This window comes from Garra rufa, chromosome 18 (assembly GCF_049309525.1).
Source record: "Garra rufa chromosome 18, GarRuf1.0, whole genome shotgun sequence".
NCBI classification, from domain to species: Eukaryota; Metazoa; Chordata; class Actinopteri; order Cypriniformes; family Cyprinidae; genus Garra; species Garra rufa.
The window spans coordinates 8,274,231-8,297,051 of NC_133378.1; the positions used below are offsets into that span (position 1 = coordinate 8,274,231).

General features: G+C 34.1%; 1 protein-coding gene across 1 annotated transcript; it reads left to right on the forward strand.

Annotated features, from left to right (window-relative positions):
- The first annotated feature begins 1,196 nt into the window (after positions 1–1,196).
- On the forward strand, positions 1,197–21,457 carry ptges3b (prostaglandin E synthase 3b (cytosolic)). Its single transcript, XM_073823176.1, has 8 exons — positions 1,197–1,313; positions 13,337–13,450; positions 13,544–13,613; positions 13,720–13,818; positions 14,391–14,480; positions 14,609–14,665; positions 20,821–20,845; positions 21,022–21,457. Coding segments are annotated over exons 1-8 (477 nt in total). The 5' UTR covers positions 1,197–1,311; the 3' UTR covers positions 21,042–21,457.
- Positions 21,458–22,821: the final 1,364 nt, after the last annotated feature.

A 22,821-nucleotide genomic window follows, 5' to 3' on the forward strand; every position in this document is an offset into this window, starting at 1 on the left:
AATTCCGGCAGCTGGGTGCCGTAAAATAACAGGCACATTAAATTACAGTAATTTTCCGTAATTCAAATTTTTACACAAGATTTTCTGTATTTTCTTGAGCTTTTAATATTCAATAATGAACTTTACTTAAATATTGTGGAAAGTTATGTAAAAAACATGAAATTATCCATTTTGAACACTGCTTTAATTCAAATAATCAGCCATAAAACAGTGTTTTAATAATTTATTCACATATCTGAAAGAATATAACATCTCAACTGCAAGAATATATCAATATAGTTTGTTCAGAACTGCAATTTACTCATATTCTTTGTTCAAAACTACAACAATATACCAGCAAAGATTATAGCACAACTACAATCTAGCAAGTTTGTTCATAATTGTACTAGTTAGTATAACAATAAACCTTTGATCACAACTGCAACAATACTTCAATAATTTGTTTATAACTGCAACAGTATAAAATATTTAAAAAATGATCATAACTGCAACAATAAAAATTAGTCCAAAAGGTAAATGTATCGTCACAAGCCGCAGAATTTAATTTGGTTTTGTCTGTGTATGTTTTTTTGACTCTAAAATCCATGGAGCCCATTGACTGCCATTATATGACTGACAGACTGCAACAGTTTGAGTTAAAAATCTTTGATTGTGTTCTACTGAAGAAACAAAGTCACCTACATCTTGGATGCCCTGGGGGTAAGCAGATAAACATCACATTTTTTTTCACTGTCCCTTTAAAAATACATCTTTTCTCGTAATAATGAGATGTTATGTCTTTAAAACTTTAAAACTTTTCTCATAATGTTGTCATTAAAACATCTTTTTCTCATTAAACCCTCATCTTTTCTTGTAATAACAAGATGTTATGCCATTAAAACGACATCTTCTCTTGTTGTAATAAAGACATAAAAACGATATGTTTACAACACATAAATAATGCTTATTTTAAACAAGATTATTTTGCCTAACCCATTGGCAGATTATTTAGCTTGTTTCAAGCAAAAAAGAAAAAACAATAATTTTACTTGTCTAGAAAATCCTTCTTGATTTAAGAATTTTTAGATATTTTGGCTGGAAACGAGACAAAGAATTAAGAAAAGGTAAGTCAGAAAAGCATTTTTGCAGTGCGTTGAGGATTGTGCAGTATTTCCAAACGGAAGCTCTAGAAAAGTCCAACGATTATAAGGGGCGTGGCTTGAGGCTCCGCCCACTCGTACTCCTGTGTGACACCAGAACAGAACCCCGGGAGAACATACCAGAAACCCCGATTAGACGTTGCCGATCCTCACACACACAACCGCCAAAGTCATGTAAGTCTGCGCTTTCTGTTGGAAATATCTGCTCTAATTAATGCGAAATACAGCTCGTTAATGAAACCGAAACTGAATAACTATGTAGACTGTGAGGCATAGCGCTAGCCAGCATTAGCTAACAGTTACTTCTACACGACTCATTCACTCCTCTCCTAGTCGTTAAACTATCCACTAACGTAATGGGCTTCTCAGCAGATTTAATAAAAGCTAAATCTAAAAGTATTATGTTCAAAAATCAGTAATGTTTACTAAATTATGAAATGTATCAAAAAGTAAGTTAGCATGTTACGGTTAGCCTGTATCAGCTCACCGGTGTTAGCATGTTGCGCTCTTTTGCCACTCAAGTGTTGGTAAACACACAAATGTTTATAAAATTGTATTTTAGTATCGACAAACTTGCATAAAGTGTTGTTAAGGTGACGGAGCTCATCGGTTTCTTATATGGTTGAATGAGTTGCGAAAATGAGCGCGCCGCCTGCACGTGCTTCAGGGCCAGAATGAATGAATCAATGAATAAGTTACAATAACACATATTCACTCAACCCACTGCAAGAAGATGGGGATTAACGTTACATCTAAACCTCTCAGCAATTTTTTTTTAAATTTGGTATTTTTATTTTAACGGCAGACATTCCTCAGATTATCATATCAATAAATCATGTGACCATATTATCTTTATTAAAAAACTGTTGTGCCCTGATGGTATTTCATACCAGTTACAATTAATTACTTTGGTCCTATGGGCATGGACAGTATGAGGATTAAATTTATTATGAGATTGGAATTTAATTAATTTCTAAATTAAAATTCCGCTGTTGGTAAGTGTTTACTTGTTTCATCTTTAGAGTTCAATCATGAGTCACTCAGTAAGCAGAGCAAATTTGATACACCATCCTTTAGTAAAGGAGCAGGATCACAGGCAGCAGGTTGAAGTGGTGTGTCACAGATGTCCGCCACCTGCATTTTACAGACCTACTTATTTGTTGAGAGAATTGAGTTTTTTGGGCCTTATTTCTTCTGGTATTTGTGAGAAACGTGTTGTTCCACCTAATATTTAAGTTAGTGGTCAACTTAGGGATTTTCATTGGACAATGTTAATATGAACACATAGAGAACACGTAAACAGTGCTGTTTTTATGACATATATTGTCAAAATCTGTGGAAACTATTAATGGGATTAATGGGAAGATAATTATTAAAATATTAAAATTAGGGCCGGGACTTTAACGCATTAATTTAGATTAATTAATTACACAAAAATAACGCGTTAAAATTTAACGCATTTTAATCGCACTTAGTTTTGCACTGCGGAACGTTTCTCACTGGATGAGATTCGGCGGACCGATTATACTGGAGCACCAACTAGCATTCAGACAAGCTGCGTCCGTCCTAAATAGGGCTGCAACGATTCGTCGACGTTGTCGACAAAAATCGATAATAGAAATAGTCGACAATGAATTTCATTGTCGATGTTGTCGCCAGACAACCGAGTGAGGCATCTTTCTGCCGAGAGTCGCACATACGCAGCTTCTATGCTGAGCGATAACATACAGAAATGGCGGCGTCCAACGCAGCAGCTGCGCGTACCAAAACACGCCCGTTTCACACATACTCCGTCTGCAGTGCGTTTTTTTTTTCCACACCCATGTTAACGGATTAGAACGTTCACAATGTACGGACTGCAAACGCGTTCTGTGTGAAAGCAAAACGAGTCTGTGCTGCTTCTGCACCGCATACGTAACGCACACGGACTGTAGACGCACTGCAGACTGGTGAGTATGTATGAAACAGGAGTAAAGTTTGGGAGCATTTTAGCCTGCTACGGCGAATTAAAATATTACCTGCATGGTTTGTAAAGCAGTCCTTGCGCATCACGGCAGCACCTCTGTGATGCACGAACATTTAAAGAGAAAGCACGTCGGACAGTTGAATGAAACGGAGTTTGGCTGGCCTCGGTAAGATTTAAATAACATGGAAGCCAATACGTTTTGTTTTGGATATACATTTTTGTTTACTGTTTTATTGCTGCTGATGGTTTACAGGAAGAAAATGTTTACTTGATTTTAATTTATTTTTTCTTATAAAACAAATGTGCCTGTCCATTAAAAAAATTATAGAGTTTCTTAATTTATGCATTTATGTCTGTACTGACCGAGCACTGTGCCTAATTGGTTTTAGACAGGGCATTTTTATTTACTTTTAGTATGAATTGGCCTATCAGCAGCAAAATATGCATTTTTCATTGAAGTACCCCCTTCTTTCTTGTGTTTACTATAATTTTCCACATAATTAAAGCAATCTCATGCTAAATTTGAGAAAAATTGAATAATTATCCGATTAGTCGACTAATCGTTTCAATAGTCGGTGACTAGTCGACTATTAAAATAGTCGTTAGTTGCAGCCCTAGTCCTAAATAGTATTGTATGTCCCAAATCGTAGTATGTTTAAAAAAGTATTCCAAAGATCCCGGATGGTCTACTACTTAACGATCAATGCACACTCTAACGGCTAATATTGCCCACAACACACTGCGCCGTGAACGAGGATTCGATTAGAACTACAAACACGCATAAAAAGTGTTAAACTACAAACATGGAGGATATGCGCGACCAACGGACAGGTAGAGAAAGGGGTTTGAGTGATAAATAAATCAGTGTGTAACCTGATAAAAAATATTTTTTAAATGTTATCCGCGTTATATTCCATGTGCAGTAACATTTATAATGATAGGTTTGATCATTAACGTTTAAATGCATAATTAAGCAAACACAAGAGCAGAGTTCTCGGCATGAAAGACTCGTTAAAGAACGTGCCTCTTAAGTTCTCTCTAATACGGTAGGAAATTAAATTAAACGAAATGTAGATAATGTTAACTGTGATGATTGACAAGGCAGTTTAAACAGTGACAGGATTCAGGTAACTAAGCAACAGAGTGTCAGTTAAAGGTTGTATCAGCGATTTCTAGCCTAAAACATAAAGTGTCAATTTCAGCTGACCTTTCTTCACGATCCGCTCGCTGCCTGCCCCATAAATTGTCTGTGAAAAAAACGCGTCTCTCTGGTCAGCCTAGGGTCCGAGATATGCCAAAAAAAAACAATCGGCGCTATCAACTATTCCACAGATAAACAAACAGTGTTCCAACCAATCAGCGTCAGGGGTTTGGTATTGTGGACTTTCCTACTGGTGCAGGGATGTGAGGGAGCCTCCAGGGAGGCGGAGCGAAAGTCCACAACACCAAACCCCTGACGCTGATTGGTTGGAACACTGTTTGTTTATCTGTGGAAAGGTTGGTAGCCTGTGGAATGGATGGAAGCGTCGATAAGAGCATGGTTGTGTGCAAGCTATGCAACAAGGAATTCACATATCACTGTAGCACATCGAGCCTATTGCTACACTTAATGGACTTGGTTGAAAAAAAATAAACAATATTTTGTTGCTTAAGCTTATGTATTCAGTCATTATTCAATGGTATACTAAAAATCCATATAAAAAAACTTACTTCTCACTGTTCTCAGGTCAAATATTTATATGCGATTAAAATGCGATTAATTTCGATTAATTAATTACAAAGCCTCTAATTAATTAGATTAAATTTTTTAATCGAGTCCCGGCCCTAATTAAAATGCACAATGATTTTTAAAGGCTCCTATGCTAACCAAAGGGACAATTATGCATTTAAAAATGCAATAAAATTTAAATGAAATTTTGCGATACAGCAAGAAAAAATTTCTACCAATTAGTTTTTCTGATAATTTTGTAAAAAGAAATTTTGACACGCACGTCATTCTATATCTGTGTTTATATGTCTGTATGTGCCATTTAAAAATTAAATTTTTTGCTTTGAAAGAAGTTTTTTATGCTCACAAGGATGCATTTATTTGCAAAAAAAAAAAACAGATAAAACACTAATATTGTGAAATCATTTTAGAATTTAAAGTAATTTTTTCTATTTGAATATTTTAAAAATGTAATTTATTTCTGTGATATAAAGCTGAATATTCAGCATTATTACTCTAGTCTTCAGTGTCCCATGATCCATCAGAAATCATTGTAATATCCTGATTTGCTGCTCAAGAAACATTCCTGATTATCAATATTGAAAACAGTTGTGCTGCTTAATATTTTTGTGGAAACTAGGGATGCACCGATCCGAATCGGCCGATCATGCTTGCGCGTTTTGTCAGTAAAGCCGGTTCTGTAATCAGCGGTAAATGCCATCAGGTGCGTGATTTCACGTTGAGCCGTATATACTACACACAGCCGTTGTTTACCGACGAGCTGCGCAAATCAATGTTCATTATCAGTGTGAATGTGCGCAGCTCATCAGTGAACAACGGCTGTGTGTAGTATATACGGCTCAACGTGAAATCACGCACCTGATGGCATTTACCGCTGATTACAGAACCGGCTTTACTGACAAAACGCGCAAATGATCGGCCGATTCGGATCGGTGCATCCCTAGTGGAAACCATTATACATTTTATTTTTTAGGATTCTTTGAACAGATAAGTTCAAAAGATCAGCATTTATTTGAAATATTATAAATGTCTTTGGTGTCACTTTTAATCAATTTAATGTGTTATTGCTGACTAAATGTAGTAATTTCTGTAAAAAAAAAAAAGAGATGCTCAAAATTGCAACCTAATTTTGCACAATATTTAATTAAATATATGAAAACAGTATATTTGACAATGAAAGGGGAAAAGCATGTCTGTCTATTGACGAGACATATTTTATAACCTTAAATGATCAAATATCTAGAAAAGACAGTTTCCTCCACTGAATAAAAAAGGTAATTATGACTTTTTATCTCACAATTCTGACCTTTTTGGTTTTCAAAATTGAGACAAAGTTGCAATTCTGAGAAATAAAGTCGCAATTCTGAGAGAAATTAAGTCGCAATTCTGAGAGAAATTAAGTTGCAATTCTGAGAAATATAGTCGCAATTCTGAGAAATTAAGTCGCAATTCTGAGACAAATTAAGTTGCAATTCTGAGAAATTAAGTCGCAATTCTGAGAAATAAAGTCGCAATTCTGAGAAATAAAGTCGCAATTCTGAGAAATATAGTCGCAATTCTGAGAAATATAGTCGCAATTCTGAGAAATATAGTCGCGATTCTGAGAGAAATTAAGTCGCGATTCTGAGAGAAATTAAGTTGCAATTCTGAGAAATATAGTCGCAATTCTGAGAAATTAAGTCGCAATTCTGAGACAAATTAAGTTGCAATTCTGAGAAATTAAGTCGCAATTCTGAGAAATAAAGTCGCAATTCTGAGAAATAAAGTCGCAATTCTGAGAAATATAGTCGCAATTCTGAGAAATATAGTCGCAATTCTGAGAAATATAGTCGCGATTCTGAGAGAAATTAAGTCGCGATTCTGAGAAATTAAGTCGCGATTCTGAGAAATTAAGTCGCGATTCTGAGAAATTAAGTCGCGATTCTGAGAAATAAAGTCGCAATTCTGAGAAATAAAGTCGCAATTCTGAGAAATAAAGTCGCAATTCTGAGAAATAAAGTCGCAATTCTGAGAAATATAGTCGCAATTCTGAGAAATAGTCGCAATTCTGAGAGAAATTAAGTTGCAATTCTGAGAAATATAGTCGCAATTCTGAGAGAAATTAAGTTGCAATTCTGAGAAATAGTCGCAATTCTGAGAAATAAAGTCGCAATTCTGAGAAATAAAGTCGCAATTCTGAGAAAATAAAGTCGCAATTCTGAGAGAAATTAAGTCGCAATTCTGAGAGAAATTAAGTCGCAATTCTGAGAGAAATTAAGTTGCAATTCTGAGAAATATAGTCGCAATTCTGAGAGAAATTAAGTCGCAATTCTGAGAGAAATTAAGTCGCAATTCTGAGAAATTAAGTCGCAATTCTGAGAAATAAAGTCGCAATTCTGAGAAATAAAGTTGCAATTCTGAGAAATATAGTCGCAATTCTGAGAAATATAGTCGCAATTCTGAGAAATAAAGTCGCAATTCTGAGAAATAAAGTCGCAATTCTGAGAAATAAAGTCGCAATTGAGAGAAATATAGTCGCAATTGAGAGAAATATAGTCGCAATTCTGAGAAATATAGTCGCAATTCTGAGAAATATAGTCGCAATTGAGAGAAATATAGTCGCAATTCAGAGAAATATAGTCGCAATTGAGAGAAATAATAGTCGCAATTCTGAGAAATAAAGTCGAAATATAGTCGCAATTCTGAGAAATAGTCGCAATTCTGAGAGAAATAAAGTCGCAATTCTGAGAGAAATAAAGTCGCAATTCTGAGAAATAAAGTCGCAATTCTGAGAAATATAGTCGCAATTCTGAGAAATATAGTCGCAATTCTGAGAGAAATTAAGTTGCAATTCTGAGAAATAAAGTCGCAATTCTGAGAAATAAAGTCGCAATTCTGAGAAATAAAGTCGCAATTCTGAGAAATATAGTCGCAATTCTGAGAAATATAGTCGCAATTCTGAGAAATATAGTCGCAATTCTGAGAAATATAGTCGCAATTCTGAGAAATATAGTCGCAATTCTGAGAAATAAAGTTGAAATATAGTCGCAATTCTGAGAAAGTCGCAATTCTGAGAAACATAGTCGCAATTCTGAGAAACATAGTCGCAATTCTGAGAAACATAGTCGCAATTCTGAGAAATATAGTCGCAATTCTGAGAGAAATTAAGTTGCAATTCTGAGAAATATAGTCGCAATTCTGAGAAATTAAGTCGCAATTCTGAGACAAATTAAGTTGCAATTCTGAGAAATTAAGTCGCAATTCTGAGAAATAAAGTCGCAATTCTGAGAAATAAAGTCGCAATTCTGAGAAATATAGTCGCAATTCTGAGAAATATAGTCGCGATTCTGAGAGAAATTAAGTCGCGATTCTGAGAGAAATTAAGTCGCGATTCTGAGAAATTAAGTCGCGATTCTGAGAAATAAAGTCGCGATTCTGAGAAATAAAGTCGCAATTCTGAGAAATAAAGTCGCAATTCTGAGAAATAAAGTCGCAATTCTGAGAAATAAAGTCGCAATTCTGAGAAATAAAGTCGCAATTCTGAGAAATAAAGTCGCAATTCTGAGAAATAAAGTCGCAATTCTGAGAAATAGTCGCAATTCTGAGAAATAGTCGCAATTCTGAGAAATAGTCGCAATTCTGAGAGAAATTAAGTTGCAATTCTTAGAGAAATTAAGTTGCAATTCTGAGAAATAGTCGCAATTCTGAGAAATAAAGTCGCAATTCTGAGAAAATAAAGTCGCAATTCTGAGAGAAATTAAGTTGCAATTCTGAGAAATATAGTCGCAATTCTGAGAGAAATTAAGTTGCAATTCTTAGAGAAATTAAGTTGCAATTCTGAGAAATAGTCGCAATTCTGAGAAATAAAGTCGCAATTCTGAGAAAATAAAGTCGCAATTCTGAGAGAAATTAAGTCGCAATTCTGAGAGAAATTAAGTCGCAATTCTGAGAGAAATTAAGTCGCAATTCTGAGAAATATAGTCGCAATTCTGAGAGATAAAGTCGCAATTCTGAGAAATAAAGTCGCAATTCTGAGAAATATAGTCGCAATTTAGAGAAATGAAGTCGCAATTCTGAGAAATGAAGTCGCAATTCTGAGAAATAAAGTCGCAATTCTGAGAAATAAAGTCGCAATTGAGAGAAATATAGTCGCAATTGAGAGAAATATAGTCGCAATTGAGAGAAATATAGTCGCAATTCTGAGAAATATAGTCGCAATTCTGAGAAATAAAGTCGAAATATAGTCGCAATTCTGAGAAATAGTCGCAATTCTGAGAGAAATAAAGTCGCAATTCTGAGAAATAAAGTCGCAATTCTGAGAAATATAGTCGCAATTCTGAGAGAAATTAAGTCGCAATTCTGAGAAATATAGTCGCAATTCTGAGAGAAATTAAGTCGCAATTCTGAGAAATAAAGTCGCAATTCTGAGAAATAAAGTCGCAATTCTGAGAAATATAGTCGCAATTCTGAGAAATATAGTCGCAATTCTGAGAAATATAGTCGCAATTCTGAGAAATATAGTCGCAATTCTGAGAAATATAGTCGCAATTCTGAGAAATATAGTCGCAATTCTGAGAAATAAAGTTGAAATATAGTCGCAATTCTGAGAAAGTCGCAATTCTGAGAAATATAGTCGCAATTCTGAGAAACATAGTCGCAATTCTGAGAAATATAGTCGCAATTCTGAGAGAAATTAAGTTGCAATTCTGAGAAATATAGTCGCAATTCTGAGAGAAATTAAGTTGCAATTCTGAGAAATATAGTCGCAATTCTGAGAGAAATAAAGTCGCAATTCTGAGAAATAAAGTCGCAATTCTGAGAAATAAAGTCGCAATTCTGAGAGAAATAAAGTCGCAATTCTGAGAAATAAAGTCGCAATTCTGAGAAATAAAGTCGCAATTCTGAGAAATATAGTCGCAATTGAGAGAAATATAGTCGCAATTGAGAGAAATAAAGTCGCAATTCTGAGAAATATAGTCGCAATTCTGAGAGAAATTAAGTTGCAATTCTGAGAAAAATAGTCGCAATTCTGAGAAATAAAGTCGCAATTCTGAGAAATATTGTCGCAATTCTGAGAAATATAGTCGCAATTCTGAGAAATATAGTCACAATTCTGAGAGAAATAAAGTCGCAATTCTGAGAAATAAAGTCGCAATTCTGAGAAATATAGTCGCAATTCTGAGAGAAATTAAGTTGCAATTCTGAGAAATATAGTCGCAATTCTGAGAAATATAGTCGCAATTCTGAGAGAAATAAAGTTGCAATTCTGAGAAATATAGTCGCGATTCTGAGAGAAATATAGTCGCAATTGAGAGAAATAAAGTCGCAATTCTGAGAAATAAAGTCGCAATTCTAAGAAATAAAGTCGCAATTCTGAGAAATAAAGTCGCAATTGAGAGAAATAAAGTCGCAATTGAGAGAAATATAGTCGCAATTGAGAGAAATAAAGTTGCAATTCTGAGAAATATAGTCGCAATTCTGAGAGAAATAAAGTCGCAATTCTGAGAAATAAAAGTCGCAATTCTGAGAAATATAGTCGCAATTGAGAGAAATATAGTCGCAATTGAGAGAAATAAAGTTGCAATTCTGAGAAATATAGTCGCAATTCTGAGAGAAATAAAGTCGCAATTCTGAGAAATATAGTCGCAATTCTGAGAGAAATATAGTCGCAATTCTGAGAAATATAGTCGCAATTCTGAGAGAAATTAAGTTGCAATTCTGAGAAATATAGTCGCAATTCTGAGAAATATAGTCGCAATTCTGAGAGAAATTAATTTGCAATTCTGAGAAATATAGTCGCAATTCTGAGAGAAATTAAGTTGCAATTCTGAGAAATATAGTCGCAATTCTGAGAAATATAGTCGCAATTCTGAGAGAAATTAATTTGCAATTCTGAGAAATATAGTCGCAATTCTGAGAGAAATTAAGTTGCAATTCTGAGAAATATAGTCGCAATTCTGAGAAATATAGTCGCAATTCTGAGAGAAATAAAGTTGCAATTCTGAGAAATATAGTCGCGATTCTGAGAGAAATATAGTCGTAATTGAGAGAAATAAAGTCGCAATTCTGAGAAATAAAGTCGCAATTCTGAGAAATAAAGTCGCAATTGAGAGAAATAAAGTCGCAATTGAGAGAAATATAGTCGCAATTGAGAGAAATAAAGTTGCAATTCTGAGAAATATAGTCGCAATTCTGAGAGAAATAAAGTCGCAGTTCTGAGAAATATAGTCGCAGTTCTGAGAAATATAGTCGCAATTGAGAGAAATAAAGTTGCAATTCTGAGAAATATAGTCGCAATTCTGAGAGAAATATAGTCGCAATTCTGAGAAATATAGTCGCAATTCTGAGAGAAATTAAGTTGCAATTCTGAGAAATATAGTCGCAATTCTGAGAGAAATTAATTTGCAATTCTGAGAAATATAGTCGCAATTCTGAGAGAAATTAAGTTGCAATTCTGAGAAATATAGTCGCAATTCTGAGAGAAATTAATTTGCAATTCTGAGAAATATAGTCGCAATTCTGAGAAATATAGTCGCAATTCTGAGAGAAATTAAGTTGCAATTCTGAGAAATATAGTCGCAATTCTGAGAGAAATTAAGTTGCAATTCTGAGAAATATAGTCGCAATTCTGAGAAATATAGTCGTAATTCTGAGAGAAATAAAGTCGCAATTCTGAGAAATATAGTCGCAATTCTGAGAAATATAGTCGCAATTCTGAGAAATATAGTCGCAATTCTGAGAGAAATTAAGTTGCAATTCTGAGAAATATAGTCGCAATTCTGAGAAATATAGTCGCAATTCTGAGAAATATAGTCGCAATTCTGAGAGAAATTAATTTGCAATTCTGAGAAATATAGTCGCAATTCTGAGAAATATAGTCGCAATTCTGAGAAATATAGTCGCAATTCTGAGAAATATAGTCGCAATTCTGAGAGAAATTAAGTTGCAATTCTGAGAAATATAGTCGCAATTCTGAGAAATATAGTCGCAATTCTGAGAAATATAGTCGCAATTCTGAGAAATATAGTCGCAATTCTGAGAGAAATTAAGTTGCAATTCTGAGAAATATAGTCGCAATTCTGAGAAATATAGTCGCAATTCTGAGAAATATAGTCGCAATTCTGAGAGAAATTAAGTTGCAATTCTGAGAAATATAGTCGCAATTCTGAGAAATATAGTCGCAATTCTGAGAGAAATTAATTTGCAATTCTGAGAAATATAGTCGCAATTCTGAGAAATATAGTCGCAATTCTGAGAGAAATTAAGTTGCAATTCTGAGAAATATAGTCGCAATTCTGAGAGAAATTAAGTTGCAATTCTGAGAAATATAGTCGCAATTCTGAGAAATATAGTCGTAATTCTGAGAGAAATAAAGTCGCAATTCTGAGAAATATAGTCGCAATTCTGAGAAATATAGTCGCAATTCTGAGAGAAATTAAGTTGCAATTCTGAGAAATATAGTCGCAATTCTGAGAAATATAGTCGTAATTCTGAGAGAAATAAAGTCGCAATTCTGAGAAATATAGTCGCAATTCTGAGAAATATAGTCGCAATTCTGAGAAATATGGTCGCAATTCTGAGAGAAATTAAGTTGCAATTCTGAGAAATATAGTCGCAATTCTGAGAAATATAGTCGCAATTCTGAGAGAAATAAAGTCGCAATTCTGAGAGAAATATAGTCGCAATTCTGAGAGAAATATAGTCGCAATTCTGAGTGAAATAAAGTCGCAATTCTGAGAGAAATATAGTCGCAATTCTGAGAGAAATTAAGTTGCAATTCTGAGAAATATAGTCGCAATTCTGAGAGAAATTAAGTTGCAATTCTGAGAAATATAGTCGCAATTCTGAGAGAAATAAAGTCGCAATTCTGAGAGAAATATAGTCGCAATTCTGAGAAATATAGTCGCAATTCTGAGAGAAATAAAGTCGCAATTCTGAGAAATATAGTCGCAATTCTGAGAGAAAAAGTCGCATCTCACAAAATTGTGAATTTTTGTCTCACAAGTTTGAGAAATAATGTCTATATGTGTCTATAATGTCTATATATATATATATATATATATGTCTAAATGTCTAAATGACTATATCTTGCAATTCTGACTTTATTTCTCAGAATTGTGAGTTTGTCTCACAATTCTGACTTTACAACCCGCAATTGCGAGTTTATATCATGCGATTCTGAGAAAAAATGGCAGAATTCTGACTTTATATATTGCATTTCTGACTTTATTTCTCAGAATTATAAGTTTGTCTCGCAATTCTGACTTAATGTTTGTATCACGCAATTCTGAGAAAAAAAGGAAGAATTGTAAGAGAAAAAGTTGCAGTAACCTTATTTATTTAACCTTGTTATTCAGTGGCAGAAACAAGCTTCCATAAATAGCTGATTGTTCAGCCTGGCTAACATATTATATTAATTTCTTTAAATCATCCGATTAAAATGATTACATCCACATAAGATTGTTATCCTTAAATTATCCTATCCATACTAGCTCTAATTTAAATACAAATTTCCCTTCTCAGGCATCCAGCAGCTGCTAAGTGGTACGACAGACGAGACTTTGTCTTCATTGAGTTTTTGGTGGAGGACAGCAAGGATGTGAATGTAAATTTTGACAAGTCCAAATTTGGTTTCAGGTATGATGTTATAACGTCAATCATCTATGTAAAACACAAAAGGCTTTTTTTAGATTTTAGGCTGTAGTTTGACTGTCTTCTGCTCTCTTCCAGCTGTCTCAGTGGGGCAGATAACATGAAGTACTCAAATGAAATTGACCTTTTTGAATCCATCGATCAAGATGTGAGTTTAGCACACAGTTGAGATATCCCGTTTCAAATTACCCCCCATTGGGATGCACATTTCAGGATGAGCACGTTTTGTGTTATGTTTTACTTTCTGTTCTCAGGGGTCCAAACACAGGCGTACAGACCGGTCGATCCTGTGCTGTTTACGGAAAGCAGAGGGAGGGAAATCCTGGCCCAGGTTAACAAAAGACAAAGCAAAGGTAAGTTTTGTTCCATGTTTATTGTCACTGCAGTATTTACAATTAAAATGTCATTATTTGATGAAGGACTATATCAGATATCTTGACAATTTGAACTCAGACTGTATTAAAAGTATTGGCTTTAACAATTATCTAAAAATGTCAGACTTCTACTTCTACCCCAAACCTGAAAATATGGCTCAAACAAACTAGATAAGTTTCCATGTGCTTTTAGCAATTTTGTGTATTATCGATGTAAAACCTCAGTGCTGCCACAAGAGGCGCTATAGTGAGAAAACTGTCTTCTATTGCCGGTTTTCTGTAGAGAATCTTGTTGAGCAAGTCTAATAGTAACACGTATGTGTTTGCATATTTTCTGGTTTTAAAATTAAAAGTACTCGGTGGCATTAAGTTATTTTGCAATGTTATCTAATTAACTAGTAGTTTTATATTTAAAAACCTGTTGTATAAAATAATCATCAGTGTATCACACCAGCCAGAATTGTAATGTCAGTGCATCTGCACTTAAATTGTTGACTGTTGAAACTTGATATACTTGTATTTTGTTTGTCTCGCTTGAATTTTGTTTACAGCTCAACTGGCTTAGTGTTGACTTCAACAACTGGAAAGACTGGGAGGATGATTCAGACGAAGATTTGTCCAACTATGATCGCTTTTCAGATGTTGGTACTTTTTAGTTAAAAAATAGTTATAATTCACCCTCCCGGCAGTATTGCCTATTATTATGGGAACTGTGTGAAAACTATTTATGTAATTAATGCGGTGCACTGACTTGCTTTGTTTGTTTTAGATGATGGGCAACATGGGAGGAGAGGATGATCTACCTGACCTAGATGGAGCAGATGATGTAAGATTTAATAGTTTCTCCATATGTGTTATAAAGTTAAGTTTAATGGGATGGGTAATCCAAATCATTCACTCAGCCTCATGTTATTCCAACCCAACATTTTTTCTAATTCCATTGACTTTTATATATGCTGTTTTTTTTGAAAAATAAATTTGTCTATACGATGTAAGTCAGTGGGGTCCAAAACAACTCTGTATGGACAAATGGACAAAAAACATTATTTAAAATATCTTCTGTTCCACTGAGGATAAAAAAATCATACAGATTTGGATTGACATAAGGGTAAGAAAAATAGACAATTTTTACTTTCCAAATTGTCAAAAGTATTAGTGTACAAAACCATTTACTTTTAATTGGCTAGTTGTTTGACTATTTGTGTTGTTTGAAGATTTAGTCAACTTGTCACTTTCAAGGAATCCCAGTTTAATTAGGCTCATATAGGGTTAATGGGGTGGAGTGCAACAGAATAGAACAGAACACAGAGTCTCAACACGCTTTTGACAGGAGATGTTTTTTAACCTTGCCTTAACCCTTGTGCGTTCAAAAAAAAAAGTTACACATAGGTGCAAAATGGACAAAAATGTCCATGTCCGAAAACTGTCATAAAATATGATTTATTAATATTTTTTTCCACTTTCACTGATATCGATTTTTTTAACCAGCATCTGTTCTATCCATAGATACCAAACATTCATTAATTTTCAGAATTTTAACCCTTTAAATGCTGGATTGTTTACATAATGCCACAGGTGTTTTTTTATAAAAATATGAAAAATAGTAGTTAATTTCCATATACTAAATGATAATCAGATTTTTTTTCTTTGTTTATTAGCTTCTTGGGTGTGTCACTGAAGAACAACAACATTAATTTTGAGGCATTTATATTTATGTAGTGTCAGATTTAAAAAAAAAAAAACTAACACTTAGGGCCATAATGGACAAAAATGGCCATGTCAAAAAACTGTCATAGAAATGTTATATATTAATATTTTTTTCCACTTTCACTGACTGTTGTTTTTTTTTATCAGCATCTCTTCTATTCATAATTACCAAACATTCATTAATTTTCAGAATTGTAATGCTTTAAAAACTGGTTTCTTTCCATAATTCTGACTGTCAGTGGGCAACACTAGCTCCAGAGCTTCCTCTGCTGAGTAACGTCTCTTCATCTTGCAAGCAATGAAATGACCAAACCCTCAAGCACCAAATATGTCTAGGTTTTGTTTTGCGAACACCTGTCTGGGCTGTGCGAACACTCAAACTTTGTATAAAATCTGCCAGACTACAAAATCAGCGTTTTCTTGTGGTGAAAACAAAAACAATGTGTTTAGGGGCTTCTGAACTTCTACATCAAATTCAAGCTCACCTTTTATCTCTGTGCAAAAACAATAACAAATGAAAAAGTGCAATCAAGGATTAAAATGTGTGTTTGGGTGAAAAAGAAAAATCCTCAAAGCTCATTAACAGGGTTTCCGCGGGGTCTTAAAAAGTCTTTAAAAGTCTAAAATTTAAAAATCTAAATTTTAGGCCTTAAAAAGTCTTAAATTCGCTGTTCTAGGTCTTAAATAATTTTACACAGGTCTTATTTTTCCGATGTCCATGTAACGCTACCTCTAATGCTCATTTAAATTCTCTTTTTGTTGTTTCCGTGGTGTTGTAGTTCTTTATTTCACAATTCCAAATATAATTTGCTGTATTTAAACTACAAATGAGACCAGCATGCAATAGCCAATCAGCTTTCTGTTATTGGCGCGAGTCTCTCTCGGATTGTACCACAGAAGTAAAATGGATTTAACTTTTTAGCTGTGAGGAAGTACAAGTTTAGCGATACTTAGCTTTTCTCCCTCTGTGGAAGTTACTGCGTCTTCAGAATCGCAGTAGCAGAATACAGGTCAAACGACCTTTTTCTGTATATAATGTTATCAATAATAATAAGAAATATAGGTCGAGCTAGCTGACCGCCAGCCTTCGAAATACTTTTAAAATGTTTTTTTTTTTACGTGCCCGACCGAACAAACCGCCTGATTAAAACTGAAGTGACAAAAACAACTAGCGAAGCATCGAAAGGCAAGAAAGATTCATATTTTAATACATTCAACGTAAACAGAAATTGATAATGGATAGTGTATTTCTGGTCTATTTGTGACATACTTTAAAACAAATGAATGTAACAGCACTCTAAAGAAACACACTGAGGTAAAAATTTAAAATGTATAGTTTATTTATAACATGATATAGTTCAGTAATATACCAAGTGAGCTTTTTGCTGAAAATTCTCACAAATGTTACATTAATTTTAGCTCAATAAAAAAGTAGTTAGTCAAGTAGTTACTTACATATTAGACAATATGCAACATTAGCAGGAGCATTCTCCTAGCAACGTTTTGCTATACCGTAATTCAGCGTTTTGATCGAATCAGTTGAAATAACTCGCTCATGAAGTGACTTACCGCCACCTGCTGGTAGTTTAGGGTGTTTAAAAGTATGCCTCCACACCCACATTTCTAATGTATATATTTATAAATCAATAAATGTATTTAAAACATTAATCTCACTTTTAATTTTGCAGTGTAAATTATGTAATCTCACTGCTAACAGCCATTTAGAATTTATTGATAAATTCATAAAATAAATTTCAAAGGTAATGCATACATTTCAAAAGTAAAAAAAAGTCCTTTATAAAGGTAAATCAAATATGCAGATTTAAGATGTAAAAGCTAATAGAGCACTGATGAAAATATTGCTTCAGAATTTTTTTTTTTACATCAGATATTTCTAGTGGTACTTTTATGGGGATATTTTGTGTGGAATAGTATCTGCTGATATGAAAAGTTTACAGTATATCGTAGTAATAAATTTAATTTATGACAGCCATGAAATTGTGTTTACTTTTTACATTAAACACATTAAATATTACATGTATGCATGTAATATAATATCTATTTCCATTACAGGTTCGGTCTTAAATTTCATATAAGGTGGTATTAAAAAGGTCTTAAAAAGTCTTAAATTTCACTTGTTCATATCTGCAGAAACCCTGGTTAACCTTCTTTGACCTTATTCATAGCCTTCTCATGGCCCTATGACCCTGCCAAGGGTGAGACTCATATACATGGAGTGGGATTTTTGATTTGCCAGTACAATATCATTTCTTTCAAACATATTACACCCATAAAATTTTCAGTAAACACAGGCAAACCACACTCTGACATCCTTACCAACATACCCACACAATTATAGCTGCATTATTTTTCCAATTGACTCTATAATAGACTATAATATGCATAAGCAGAAAACACAAAGCGAGTATTTCTTTTATATGCCAAATTTGAAAAAATGGCACAATCTAGTAAAAAATGGTAAAAATGTAAAATTTGAAGCCTTTCCGATGGAATGAATGCCTATTATCAAATATTGCGTCATTTTATAGTCAAATGGCCCTGGGTTAAAAAATTGCAGTTTTAATGGGTTTCAATGTGGACATTTTTGTCCTTAAGGTCCTGAGTGTGAGTATTTTTTGTACGGAGGGTAAAATAGATTTTTTTGAAGGAAATGAGGGTGAAATATTAAAATTTCAATAAAAATACACACCTGAGCCAAGATTTATGCAGTTGGCATTAACACAGACACACTTAAAACAAAAAACAAAACTTCAATGGACAAAAATGTCCATAAGTTCGCACAAGGGTTAAAGAGGATGATTTTACAGACAAGTATTTACTGTGCTGGAATGGGGGCTGGATTAGTAATCTGGCATACCAGGCATTTTCCAGGTGGGCCGACGCTTCTGTTTTTGGGGTGTTTTTCCATTTTTCTTTGACAGGACAGTGGAGATATGACAGGAAGTAAGTGGTAGAGAGAGAGGGGTGGTGGGATTGGGAAAGGTCCACGAGGCGGGATTCGATCTCGGGACACCCGAGGCACACTGCACCATATGTCGGCGCATTGATGCTTTATACTTTATTACTTTTACTACATTTTGCAACCTATTGGTTTTTCTTCTGTATTGATAGTGTAAACCCAATCACAATGCACCATAGACAGTGATTAAGTATCTTGCATCATCTGTATAAATATTGCTTCACCCTGGAAAGATGTGAAAACATTACAAGTCCGTAAACAAAGTTAACAGAGACATGACATGATAAAGACGGAGGCAGACGTGTCAGCAGAGAAAAAAAAAAATTCAATTTGAGCTGGCTGAAATTTTCAAAGAAAATCCTAAAATAGTGTTAATAGGTGCAGCACTGCTTTGTTTACAGTGATAACCAAGGAAACGCTGTATTGCGGCTGCTCCATAAGCGCCAACTGCTGTCAGAGAGTGAATTAGCATTTTTAGCATAATTTCACAAAGCTGAATTAATTTTGCACAATATTGCAAGATATAAACTCTCAATTGTGACTTTTTGTCTCAGAATATATATGTCCTTATATCTTACAATTCTGAATGTATAACATGCAATTGCAAGTTATGAGAACATATCAGTGTTTTTTCCCCTCAAAATTGAACTTTATAACTTGCATTTGCGAGTTTATATCTCACAATTCTGAGAAAAAAGACTTGTATAGAAAAGAACTTTATATCTTGCAATTCAGAATTGCAACTTTATCACAATTGTGAGTTTTATCTCGCAATTACTGACTTTATAAGTTGCAATTGCGAGTTTATATCACATAATTCTGACTTCATTTCTCACTATTAATTGTGAGACACCCGAAGCGCAACTGCACCATATGCTGGTGCACTGCCCACAAGGCTATTGGCGCAGACAACCAATACTTTTTGCTTCACCCTGGAAAGATGTGTAAACATTATGAAGTTCGTAATCAGAAAGTTAACAGAGACAGCACATGATTAAGACAGAGGCAGACGTGTAAGCATAGAAAAAAACTATTCCAGACACAGCAAGCTCACTATTTGTGCTGCCCGAAATATTCAGAGAAAATCAAAAAAATTGAAAGTGGGGTTTATGTGAATGTTTCTCTGATGGGATCTCTGACTGTTTTTAAAAACATTTCTGATGTCTTTAAAAAAAAAAAAAAAAAAATCTTACCTCCGTATACTAAAATAAAAAAGGAATCATACAAAATGCATTTTATTTTTCATTTAGTACTGACCTGAATAAGATATTTTATATAAAAGATGTTTACATACAGTCCACAAGAGAAAATAATAGTTGAATTTATAAAAATGACCCTCTTCAAAAGTTTACATACACCTGAATGATCCACAGCTGTTTTGTTTAGTGATAGTTGTTCATGAGTCCCTAGTTTGTCCTCAACAGTTAAACTGCTCACTGTTCTTCAGAAAAATCCTTCAGGTGCCACAAATTCTTTGGTTTTTCAGCATTTTTGTGTATTTGAACCCTTTCCAACAATGACTGTTTGATTTTGAGATGCATCTTTTCACACTGAGGACAACTGAGGGACTCATATGCAACTATTACAGAAGGTTCAAACACTCACTGATGCTCCAGAAGGAAAAACTATGCATTAAGAGTCAGGGGTGTAAACTTTTGAACAAAAATGTGTACATTTTGCCTAAATATCATATTTTTTCATTTAGTACTGCTCTTTAGAAGCTACAGAAGATACATGTTTCCCAGAAGTTAAAATTACCCTGATCTTCAAATGGAGCATCAATGAGCGTTTGAACCTTCTGTAATAGTTGCATATGAGTCCCTCAGTTGTCCTCAGTGTGAAAAGATGCATCTCAAAATCATACAGTCATTGTTGGAAAGGGTTCAAATACACAAAAATGCTGAAAAAAACCAGACAATTTGTGGGACCTGAAGGATTTTTCTAAAGAACAGTGGGCAGTTGTGGACTATATGTAAATGTCTTTTATGCCAAATATCTTATTCAGGTCAGTACTAAATAAACAATAACATGTATTTTGTACGATCCCTCTTATTTTGGTAAAATAATTAACATCGTATGTAAGGTGTATACATGTTGACAGCAGGCTAAAACATCTCTATTGCATCTCTAAATTGATCCTCTTCAAAGCACCGTAAATATTAAAGCTAAAACAAAAGTGTCTAGATAAATGAGTCAGTATCTCTAATTCACCTATAGTGACCCATTCCTGCCTAAAAACATGTAATGTTGTCTTTATGCTATGAATGACTCAGTTGATTTTTTTTTTTTTTCAGGAATCAGCTGACAGTGATGATGAAAGTAAGTTTTCCTTTTTTTCTAGCTTATACATTCAGAGCCAATACTGTATTAAAGGGATAGTTCACAAAAAAAAGAAATACTCATTTATGTTTCAACTCGGCTCCGCATTCATTACAGACATTAATCCTGCAAATTAGAGAGCAGATTTTTATACTACATGTTTGTGTTTTCTCCAGAAATGCCAGATCTGGAATAAGCGCCTGGCATGTTGTGGACAGACAAAGGAGGAGAGGGAGAAGACATAATGAAAAGAGGAAGCTGTCACCTAAACGCTACATGATCTGAAAGAGAGCAAAGCTGAATTCAATGAGAGCATTGAATTCGTAAGCATCACTCTGTCTACTCAGTGGCTGCACTCCAGAAGATCGTCATACACCTCTGTTGGGAGTTAATATGCATATTGTTGTACAGAGCTTCATCGTCCCTCTCCTTATGAGCAGTCCTGGCTTTTTGTTTTAATCTGTACTAAAAAAAACATGTATACTTCAACTGATTGGGGAAAAAAAACTGCACTGTATTCGTATTTTTTCAACTGAAAAGCAATAGATGTGATAAAGTTTCTTTTTTTTATTGTAAGGCATCAAAATTAAAATGAAAAAGTGAAACTTTGCAGAGGTGGAGAGAGTTTGTGTCTTGCAAAATCTGTCTAGTTGTGATTAAAGCATAACTTTAATTATAGATTTTGGATAACTGTAAGTACCAGTTATTAGACTCCCCTCCCTATTATCATCTCTTCATAAGTCTCTTGAGGTGCTACCAGATTTATTGGTTGTTATTTTCTCTTTTTTAATTTACTTTCTCCAGCATTATCAAGTCTATATAAGCACTGTATTTGGTATTGGACCGTTAATGTCTCATATTATTACTGCAGTATGATATGTGATGTCTTTAATTGTAAAGAAAGATGGGAAAACAGGTATTGTATGTTTAAATCTTAAAATAAAAAGACCAAATAAGTTTGCACTATTAAAATTAGAGGTTAGGCAGGGCTACATTATGTGCACATTGCTGATTGACTTTGTTTTCAAAAGGACAAAAAAAACTTTCCATTTTGTCTACATATTTCTAATAAACTGCTCAGTGCTCAGTTTTCATTTTCTCTTCTGAACAGCTGACTAATAAAGAAACCATTGAGATTTGGGGAAATTTAACATTCTCTCACTTGCTTACCAATGGATCCTCTGTAGTGAATGGGTGCCGTCAGAATAAGAGTCCAAACAGCTGTTAAAAACATCCACAACACAACTCCATTCTATTGAAGTTAAATTTGTTTTTTACAAAAACAGCTTTTCGTTGAACTGGAATTGTGTGGATTATTGTGATGCATTTAGCAGCTGTTTAGACTCCAATTCTGATGGCACCCATTCACTACAGAGGATCCATTGGTGAGCAAGTGATGTAATGCTATATTTTTCCAAATCTGTTCTGAATAAAGAAATCTTGGATGGCCTGAGGGTGAGTAAATTTTCATTTTCAGTTGAACTATTACTTTAACAGATACGTTTTAGATGTTAATAATATTACATTGAACATTAAAGGAGTAGTTCACTTTCAGAACAAGAATTTACAGATGTACTCACCCCCTTGTCATCCAAGATGTTCATGTCTGAAAAGAAATTATGTTTTCTGAGGAAAACATTTCAGGATTTCTCTCCATATAATGAACTTCTATAGTGCCCCCAAGTTTGAACTTACAAAATGCAGTTTAAATGCAGCTTCAAAGGGCTCTAAACCATCCCAGCTGAGGAAGAAGGGTCTTATCTAGCGAAACGATCTGTTATTTTCTAATAACATTTACAATTTATATACTTTTTAATCTCAAGCGCTCATCTTGCCGAGCTAGACAAGACGGGCATTTGAGATTAAAAAGTATATTAATTATTTTTTTTAGAAAATAACCCATCGTTTTGCTAGATAAGACCCTTTTTTCCTCAGCTGTGATCGTTAAGAGCCCTTTAAAGCTCCATTTTGGAAGT